The 10047-nt window shown below is 61.6% G+C and overlaps 1 protein-coding gene across 1 annotated transcript in view; it reads right to left on the bottom strand.

Moving 5' to 3' along the window:
* Nucleotides 1-5180: 5180 nt before the first annotated feature.
* The window catches only part of VWA1 (von Willebrand factor A domain containing 1), a 7442-nt gene continuing 2575 nt past the window's right edge, over nucleotides 5181-10047 (bottom strand). Inside the window, exons 2-4 of the mRNA XM_007448923.1 lie at nucleotides 8627-9184; nucleotides 6685-6963; nucleotides 5181-6576 (exon numbers count right to left, since the gene is read on the bottom strand). Coding sequence (XP_007448985.1) covers nucleotides 6239-6576; nucleotides 6685-6963; nucleotides 8627-9184 — 1175 coding nt within the window. The 3' untranslated portion in view covers nucleotides 5181-6238. The remainder of the gene's footprint in view (nucleotides 6577-6684; nucleotides 6964-8626; nucleotides 9185-10047) is intronic.

The raw sequence follows: 10047 nt of genomic DNA, 5'->3' as shown, positions 1-10047 counted from the left end.
CGGAAGCGCGGCCCCGGCCAATCTCCCGCAACCGTCAGTAGAATGAAGGGCTCTCCCGAGCCTCCTCTTCGGCGTCACAACAAAACTCAGCGGTCCGTGGTTGTAGGTAAAGTGGCTCCCATGGGAGGGGACAGAGCTCTGCAACCCCAGAAGTATGGGACGGCAGAGCCCCCGAGGCCCCACAGAGGGCGCCGTCGCGGAAGGAGAGCTCCTCAAGGCCCAGGGGTCCTGGCTCTGGTCTCTGCCTGGTGAGGTTTCTCCTTGGGAACCCCCAGAGGCCACGTGCCTGCTTCAGGGACCAAGGTGCAGGCTGGATCGCCTGGGGCAGAGGGAGACAAGGATGGACAGAGGCCAGCGTTGCTCTAGAACCCAGTGTCCAAAGTTAGCAAAGTTTGCTTCTTGGGCCAATATACAAGTAGCCCCTGCGTTCTTTCCCTGATGGAATTTGTTGAGTTCCCAGTATTATACGGAGTTTCTCCACTAGATTGAAAACAGCCTTAATCTTAAGCCTGAAGAAAAATAGGGGGAAAAAATCTAAGATAATTCTGTCTGGGGTTTGTTGTTTGTTTCGTTTCCCCAAATCAAGAGAAAAACCAAAGATGTCCCTCATTGGCCATCATCAAGGTCTCTACAGACCAGCCACAAACCATACAACCAATAGAACTCCGGGCTGGCTTTGCTGGATAAAGAAGAAATGGGTAAGAGAAGTGAGGTCCTGGGTCACAGGCAACTCTCTAGCTCCATCCACAGGCCAGCATTTGGAAAGCTTGTGTAGTTTTGTATGACAAGGAATAATTGAAAATAAAGCTCTGCGTTTAAAAAGTCAGTTTCAGGGCTTCCCTGATGGCACAGTGGTTGAGAGTCCACCTGTCGATGCAGGGGACACGGGTTCATGCCCCGGTCTGGGAAGATCCCACATGCTGCGGAGCGGCTGGGCCCGTGAGCCATGGCCGCTGAGCCTGCGCATCCGGAGCCTGTGCTCCGCAACGGGAGAGACCACAACAGTGAGATGCCCGCGTACCGCAAAAAAAAAGAGAAAAAAGTCAGTTTCAGGGACTTGCCTGATGGTCCAGCAGTTAAGACTCCATGCTCCCAATGCAGGGGGCCTGGGTTGGATCCCTGGTCGGGGAACTAAGATCCTACGTACCCCAACTACTGAGCCTGCATGCCGCAACACAGAGCCCGCATGCTGCAATGAAGACCCAGCGCAGCCACAATAAATAAAAAAATAACAAAAAATTAAAAAGTAATAATAATAAAAATTATTTTAAAATAAAGATCCCGCATGCCGCAACTAAAGATTCCACATGCCGCAACTAAAACAAACAAACAACAAACAAAAGATCTCACACGCTGCAACTAAGACCCAGGGCAGCCAAATAAATAAATATATATATTTTAAAGTCAGTTTCACAAAAAAGTCAGTTTCGTTTAACTTGGCTTAAAAAACAGAAATCTTAATTTGTTAAGATTTAGGTGCTTGCACCCCCCCCTTTGATGGAGGGGTTCCTTCCGGGTTCCCTCGTCACAGCGGTGCTGCTCACACTTTCTGGTTTCCAATGGGCCCACAGAATGTCCGGTCCGCTTGTGTTTGTCACTTAAAGTCTTAGGTGGAAGCCACTAGGCAGGACAGACACCGCTTTCCTAAAGACACTAAGTTAATAAAAGGAAATTAGGATGATGCTTTCTACCTGACGTGTTCATGTTCTGTTCTTTTTTTTTTTTTGCGGTACGCGGGCCTCTCACTGTTGCGGCCTCTCCCATTGCAGAGCACAGGCTCCAGACGCGCAGGCTCAGCGGCCATGGCTCACGGGCCCAGCCGCTCCGCGGCATGTGGGATCTTCCCGGACCAGGGCACGAACCCATGTCCCCTGCATAGGCGGGCGGACTCTCAACCACTGCGCCACCAGGGAAGCCCCGTGTTTATGTTTAATTGACAAACGTGGGGTTCTCAGCCACCCATGCTGTGCTGTTTTGCTGACAGGATTCCCCCAACGTCCCCCCTCCCCACAGGACGTTTTTTTTTTCTCTGAAGGAGTCCTCCAGGTTTGAAGACCTGGAGGAGAGATGCAGAAGTTGGACAGCTTGGCCTCCAGCCTGACCTTGAGCCCAGGGTGAGGGGACACAGCTGCCCCCGAGAGCCCAGGCCAGCAGGAGCAGAGTGGGCCCCACCCAGGCCCAGTGCAGAGGACTCTGCCCCCAGATCCTGGGCAGCAGGTGTGGTTTCTGAGTCCCCTGCATCTGGCCAGACCCTTGGGGAGCTGGGGCCTTCCGTCAGGCCCCAGGACTTACCAGCACTGAGGCTGCAGCGCCAGCTGCCCAACCTGCCCAGTGTCTCCCAGGGACAGAAGCCTTTCCATTTGAATCTGGAGCCCCCCAGCATCACTCTTCGGTCTTGCTCTCCTAGAACAGCTGGGCCTTCAGGGGCTGATCTCTCTCCCTCACCCAGCTGGGGCCCTTCCGCTCCCATTCTCTCTTCAGGCTTCAAAAGGACCTGCTGGAGCCCCAGTCATGCGCCCCAGTCCGGCCAAAAGAAAAGCTGCTGGCTCGGCCTGGTCCCCCTGGGTCTGAGCCCCCAGGGCAGGGCCTCCAGCTGCTGGCCCCCACCCTACCCTCTCCTAGGGCCCCTGCAGCCCCTCCCCTCCTGGCTCCAGGGTGAAGAGGCTAGAGGGGAGGGAGCACGGAGCCCTCAGGGCCTCATTTTACCGCATTGTGTTTGCTCTTGTCGAGCAAGCGGCTCGCTCCTCCCCCCTGGAGCCGCACCGCACCTCCCCACCAGCTGGACCGACAGGCCCACCCAGCAGAAGGCCAGCACAGCCAGGCCATCCCCAGAGGCATGAGAGGTGGGGGGACCCTCAGCACAGGCGCTCAGCTGCCTGGCCACCACACTGAGGACAGGAGACATGCCGTGAGCGTTGGCCTGCCCCTTGAAGGGCTGAGCTGGGACCTCTGCCTTCCCAGGAGAAGAGCAGGGTCAGCTGCATAGTCTGGACAGACCTTGGAAGCAAGTCGCTCAAGCCCTGTGGCACTGATGGAGCCCCGGGGTCATCTGGGAGGGGCTGGGAGTGGCGCCTTTGGGACCCGCCTCCAGCGCCCTCACGTCCAGCAGGGGCTGGCCCTGCCGAAGAACTGGGACTGGGAGCTGGCCGGGGCCCCAGGCCCGCAGCAAGTTGAGAAGCTCGTGGCTCCCACCCCCTCCCCTAGGAAGTGCTGTGCACCCCACGTGCGGCACCAGAGCCGGGTGGTCGTGGCCTCCGCTCCCGTGGACATTGTGGTCAGGGGCTCAGGCAAGCCGCTGGCCACCCACTGCTCTCCCTGTGCTCATGCACACACCCGGTGGGGACGGGGGCCTGTCCTTCCTAAGAGGCTTTAGTGTCTGTGGTTAGGACGATATGATTTGTCATGGGTGCATTCACAGAAACTTCTGAAACATAAGCAATGAGTGGCTGGAGTTTTAACTCCTGGTGAGAACATGTCAGTGAACAGGGTTCCCGCCCGCACCACCCTGCCCCTGCCTGGGAGACCTCAGCCCTCTCCCTTCCCAAGAAGGGCTCCGGCCTGGGAGCCCCCTGCTGGTGGCCAGCAGCCAGAAGCACACCCTGCCCTCTCCACCTCCCACCCAAGGACTGGGACCTGCGGGGGAGGGTCTCCCGGGGGCCCCTCCTCACCACACTCACCTCTAGGGGGAGCTATGACTTCCACTGGCATTTTTGTTTTAATGGATGTTGGAAGAAAATTTTTCATCCCAGAAGAAAAGCACAGACACACAGCTGTCGGCCTCAAGCTTCCTGAGCTGCCCCCTCACCACAGCAGGAGGCTGTGAGGACACACGTCTCACACAGCAGCCCGACACCATTTCTTTCTGTCGCCATGGTAACAGCTTGTGCTCCAGGGAGCTACCAGTGGCCGCACCACCCACTTCTGGACACCCACCTCCGGAGGCCTGATCCAGACCCAGCAGCCATCTGGCCTTCTCACAGACAGCCTTTGTCCATTACCTGGCCCTCACAGCTTCCTGCTGTCGGGCAAGCCCTGGGCTGCAGAGCCCACACGGGATGAGTGTGACACGCAGTCTTGGGGAAATCCTTAGCTTCTCCTCATCAAGTTAGGAAGCAGCAGCAACCTTCGTGAGTGTGAGAACTGTGCCCACCCAGCATCACCAGAGGAGCCTCCCTTTGGGGTCCCCTAGAAGCAGCAGGATCCTCCCCCGCCTGGCCCACTCCTGCTGCATGGACCTGGGCTGCCACGTGGATCATAAACCCTTGCACGGCCCTTTCTGACTTTCGGGTGCTCCCAGAAGCTCGTAGTTGCCTTAGGAAGTGGCACGTGTAAGTCCCCGCAGGCCTCAGCCTGGGCCCCAGACCCAGAGTGGACCACGGAGCCAGGGCCTGCAAGTCAGGGGATGTAGAGGGAAGGGGTGGAGACCGGGACAAAGCTGTTTCCTAGAGACTCTTTCCAGACGTGGCCCAGACTCCAAGACCTTTAAGAACTGCCTGGGATGATGCAAGGGCGGCACTTCCGAGACAAGGGCTTCCAGGAGGGGCGTTCCTTGGCCTGGAGGTAGATGTGGGGCTCCTCTCTCTGGGCTTCAGCGTCCAGCAGAGATGAGGCGAGGCTGGAGCCTCTTCCAGGGGGCGGGGGAGTGCGTCTTCCAGCTGCTCTGCCCTCTCTCGGGGCTGGAGGCATGTTTTGGGGGCAGGGGCTCACAGCTCAACTTGTCTTTAGTGTGTGACTGAGGCACTAGGAGACGCCCCGCCAGCACCTCCTGCTTTTTCTCCTGCCGCCTGCACGGTGTGCTGCAAGCTGGGCTCAGGGTCGCAGCGTGAAAGGGGTGCCTCTCTGGGTGCCCAGTGGGCTGTGACCCGTGAGCACCCAGGGGATTGGAGTGGGGGATGCAGGCCTCCACAGGGGGAATTCTGCCCATCAGGGATGGCTCAGGCCCAGGTCCCAGCAATGCCCTCAGAAACGGGGCCTGCGCTCTCTGGAGATGCACGGGGCGGCCGCAGGGGGCACAGTGGCCTGAGTCCCAGCACTGCCAGGGGGAGGCTCCCCCCTCCTCTTCTCCAGCACCAGCCAGGGTACCATCCATCCTCCACCCGAGACATTTTTTTTAACTTGCAACCTTTTATGGGGCTGGCGTGTTTTGACAAGGAATACACTCTCAGGAGGCGGCAGGGCTAAGTTTACATCTGATTTACTGTATTTTGAAGTATGGGGTGTTAGTGGGGAAGCGGCAGAGTGAGCACTGAGTCAGCGCAGGCGGAGGAGGAGGTGCGGGGTGGGGCTGAGGCGGCGCAGCACTGCCTGCCCTTGGGACCTGCCTGGTGGCCCCGGGATAGTAAGCAGTGACAGGAGGCAGGGTCAGAAGGCACTGCAGAGAATGGCTGGGGTGCAGCACCCAGGGGAACCTTGCTTGTCACTGCCCCTGCCTGGAGGCCCTCCAGTCAGAAGCAGGGAAAGCTCCCTGCAAGTGCCAGCCTTGGGGTCCCGCAAGGACAAGCTCGCCTGTCTCCAGGGTCCCAAATGCCAAGCTCCTGTCCCATTCCTCCCAAAAGGTGCCATCTGCGTCCCAGTGGCTGTGGCTGGGCCCAGTGGGGTCCTGGGTAGGTAGGAAGGGCCACTGTTCCCAGCAAGCACTTCCCCCAAGCCGGCTGAGCATGCCGGTGAAGACTGTCCCTCCAGCCACCCAGCTGCTGACCACACGATCAACTTCCCAGCACTTCCCCTCCCCTTTCCCAGACCCTGCTCCCTCCAGGAAGCCTCTGGGGACCTGGCCAGAGCCACCTCCTTCCTTTCCCATCCAGGACCTGAGTGGCTGGAGGGGACTCGGGGCTGCCACGGAGACCAAGCTCCTTCAAACCAATGCTAGCCTTTGCCACCAGAGGGTGTGGCCCTTAATACAAGTGTGAGGTCCGGCCGCCCCGGCGCCCTGTGGTCCTGGGCCCAGAGCCATCTCGGGCCTCACGTTCTCAACGGGACCCCGACTCCTTGTCCATCTCCCCGCTAAATCCTGCCCAAGCTCTGGGCCGGGCAGGGGAGGGAGTCGCGAGGGCACGCGCCGCTGCCAGAGCTGCCACGGAGGATCAGGCGAGGCCGCGTCCTGGAGGGCCGACGCCGGAGCAGGGCGCCCTCTTGCGCGGGGGTCCCACGGGCCAGAGGCCGGCCAGCATCCCACCCCCGGGGCAAGACCCACCGAGCTCGGGAGAAGGGCGCCCTCGGGTGCGCGGGCGCGGCCTGTTCACGGCTCCCGGCCCCCAGCGCCCGGCGACTGGGGACGCGGGGCGCGGCTGCGCTCGCCGTCGGGCGTGCAGGCCTTGGCCGACAGCGCCCTCTCGCGGCCGGAGCGGAAGGCCGCCGTCACGGTCACCAGGTAGGCGGTGCCCGGCGCCAGGCCCTGCAGCGTGGTGCTGTTCCGGCCCGCGGGCACCTCCACGAGCTGCGCCGCGCCGCCCCGCAGGGGCCCGACCTGCACGTGGTAGCCGAGCGCGGCGGCCGGGCCCAGTGCCGGGGCCCAGCTCACGCGCAGGCTGCGCGGCCTGGCGTGCGAGATGACGATGCGCTCCGGCCCGGTCTCCTCTGCGGGGGAAGTGCCTGTGAGCTGGGAGGGGGCCGCGCCGCCCGGCCCCGCGCCAGGCCCGGCCGCGCCGGCACCCCCAGCCCGCCCGGCCCCGCGTCCCGCCTCACCCGGCAGAGTGCGCACCCGCAGGTGCTGTGGCCTCAGGAGTCGCACGTTGGACTCCGGCACCAGCGCCACGTCGTAGTCCGTGTCAGGGTCCAGGCCGGCCCAGGCCCAGCCCGTGGCGTTCCCTGGCAGATGCTGGCGGCGCGCCGTTCCCGGCTTGGCGCTGGGCGCCAGCTCCAACAGGTAGTAGCCCGAGTCGGCGGTCAGTAGGGGCGGCCAGGCCAGACGGAAGCCACTGGACGTGACCTCGGAGGCACGGAGCTGCTGCGGCCACATCGCGTCTGCGGGGGGACGGGGCAGAGAACAGAGGTGCCTCCTCGCACCGGATCCTGGGGCACTGACTGTTGACTCCCGGAAGACACCCAGAGGCGGGGAGCAAGGCGCGGGGCGCCAGGCCAGCCCCGGCCACGCCCACCAGATGCTAAGGATCCGCAGAAAGACATGAGTGCAGCCGGCCCCCTACTTCGCCCCGTCAGGAGCTTCCCTCCTGGCCTCAGCTCCAAGCTCAAACCAGTGCGGAGGTATAGCAGCCACCTCCCACCCAGTCCAGTGGCCTGGACAAGGGCCCCTCAAAGGTGACAGGATCCAAACTGATGTCATGATGTCAGAGAACAGAGGACCAGCCCCCCATCAAGCCTGAGTGGCCAGCACAGAGTCCGGGGTCAGCACAGCTCTGAACAGTCAAGGAAAAGGGGGCCCACGGTACAGCCAGGAGACGGGGAGCCACTGGAGAATGCCCCGAGGGGCAGGAGAGATGTGACAACCCCAGGAGCAGCTGGACCTGGAGTTTCGGGTGCTGCCAGCATCCAGTTCCCAGGAAAGTGGGTTGGGAGCACGCCAGGGTGGGACCCCCAAACGTGTGTTACTCCTGGGCTTTGATGCCGAGAACCACAGGGCCATCTGAGTGACCGTGCAGGGGGGTGAAGCTGATAAATGTCTGGACAGGGTTAAGCCCTTCGGGACCCCATGCTGCCTTCTTTAATGTTGGGTGTGCAGCTGCCCGGCTGGCACGTCCCTCGCCCATCCCCCACACTAGACCCTGCCCCCGCTCCCAGGAGCCACCGCCCTACTGCCTCACTGCCCTGCAGCCTTGGGTTTTTCCTGTCCAGCTGCTTGCCCTTTCTCCTGCTGTCGCCTCCAGGCTCAGCCACAGTGGTTGACCCACGGGCCACCAGGGCCAGGTATCCTGGAGTAAATCTTCGGAAGGACACTCTACCTCCCTCCAACCCACAGTTCAACCCCTTCTGGTTTCAGGTGGACGATTAACCACAGGTGGAGACTTGGGAGGACCCTGGGGTCGTTGGCATTTTTCAGTGGCTACAGCCAACCTTGCCAGTGACCAGGCCCTTCAACACCAGCTCCCTCTCCCGCCAGGTTAAGCTGGGTCAGGGCGTTCCACAAGAATCTCGGAGGGGAGCTGCTAGCCCCCGCAGCGGGCCCTCCAAGGTCCGGCCTCCTCTCCAGCAATCCCCACAACCGCCTGCGGTGCAGTCCCACTCCAACCCCTCCGCGGCTGCCCTCGCCCCTAGCTCTTGGGGGGCAGTCTCGGCCCTTCCTGACCTGGCCCTCCCCCTCCCTCCAGGCTTGGTGGGCCCCTCTGCAGAGTCTCCAGGCTTGGAACCTCCTACGCTTCCTCTCCAGATAGACACATTCCACCAGATGCAGCGCCTGAGTCCCTCAGCCCACACCAAGTCCCCCACTCTCCAGCAGAGAGCCCCACCTGGAGGTGTTTACTCAAGCCTGCCCCTCCGTCCCGCCTCAGCCCAGGTTGGGGGGCACCTGGGGTGAACGGCTGGAGTGTGTCCCTGGAGAAGCCACGTGTGCACCCCTGTCCCTGCAGCCCTGGCCTCTGCTCCAGGCGTGCGAGGTCCTCCTGGAGGCTCACCTGGCCCTCTTCCTGAGTTCCCCGCTGGGGCTCCCCGGGCTCCGCCTCCTCTCACCTACCAAGAATGGAGCCCCTCAGCGCCTGGGTGATGATGTGCAGGTCATCCACATCCACAAAGTGCAGATGCTTCTCAGCGGGGGCTGAGGCGGCGGCCGACAGCTCCAGGAGGTTGCCGCGGCCAGTGCTGACAACGAAGACAGTGACGCCCAGGTCCTTCAGCTCCTGCATGGGGGGCCCCACGGGGTCGCTGGATCCGCCGTCTGTCACCCACACCAGCACCTTGGGCACCCCCGGCCGGGCCCCCGCCGCCTTGGCAAACAGCTGCTCCTTGGCATATGCCAGCGCCAGGCCAGTGTTGGTGTCACCCATGCGCTGGGCTGCAGCGCGTATGGCATCCTGGATGGCCGAGCCTGAGCTGTGCTGGCCGAAGGGGAACTCGGTGTGCGGCCGACTGCCCACGTGCACCAGGCTGGCACGCAGGGCCCCAGGGCCCAGGGGCAGCAGGGCCGCCAGCCGCCCCAAAAACTCCCGAACTTGGGAAAACTCATAATGAGACACGCTGGCCGAGCTGTCCAACAGAAACAGCAGGTCCCCCTGGGGGGCAGATGCCGGGGGGCCTGGGGGAGAGGGAAGGGTTCAGCCCCAGGTGGTGGCCCCCAGACAGCCCCACACCCAGGTCAGAACCCCCAGAGCCTGAGCTTTCCCTAAGCTGGCACTTGCCCTTACCCAAGAAAGCCCTGAAAACCTGCTCAGTCACACCCCAAAGGTCCTGGGGTGGCACCCCAGGGGGAAGAGGGGTCCTAAGCCAACAGGAGGTCCACACTCTCAGCAGTTCCAACTCTGCATCCTGGCCACATGCCTGGGGCACCCCCTGGGCTCATGTCTCGTCTGCAAAGGAGAGCTGACCCCTCCAAGCCCCCACACCCTCCCCGTCTTCAGCAGACTCTGTGCGCAGGCTGGACCCGGCCCAGCCCCCAGGAGTGGTGGGTGGATGGGTCTGGGCCACCAGGGCTTGGCTTTCAAGAAGCAGCCTAGGGCTTCCCTGGTGGCGCAGTGCTTGAGAGTCCGCCTGCCGATGCAGGAGACGCGGGTTCGTGCCCCGTTTCGGGAAGATCCCACATGCCGCGGAGCGGCTGGGCCCGTGAGCCATGGCCACTGAGCCTGCGCGTCCGGAGCCTGTGCTCCGCAAATGGGAGAGGCCACAACAGTGAGAGGCCCGCATAACGCAAGAAAAAAAAAAAAAAGAAATCAGTTACAGGGAAAAAAAACTTTAAAAACACAAACACATTGAGGTTAAACAATACACTACTAAATAACCAAGAGATCACTGAAGAAATCAAAGAGGAAATCAAAAAATACCTAGAGACAAATGACAACGAAAACATGACGATCCAAAACCTATGGGATGCAGCAAAAGCAGTTCTAAGTGGGAAGTTTATAGCAATACAAGCCTACCTCAAGAAACAAGAAAAATCTCAAA

The sequence above is a fragment of the Lipotes vexillifer genome, unplaced genomic scaffold (genome assembly GCF_000442215.2).
Source record: "Lipotes vexillifer unplaced genomic scaffold, Lipotes_vexillifer_v1.1 scaffold835, whole genome shotgun sequence".
NCBI classification, from domain to species: domain Eukaryota; kingdom Metazoa; phylum Chordata; class Mammalia; order Artiodactyla; family Lipotidae; genus Lipotes; species Lipotes vexillifer.
Note: the sequence above shows the minus strand (reverse complement) of the source record. Positions and strands in the feature narration are given on the sequence as shown.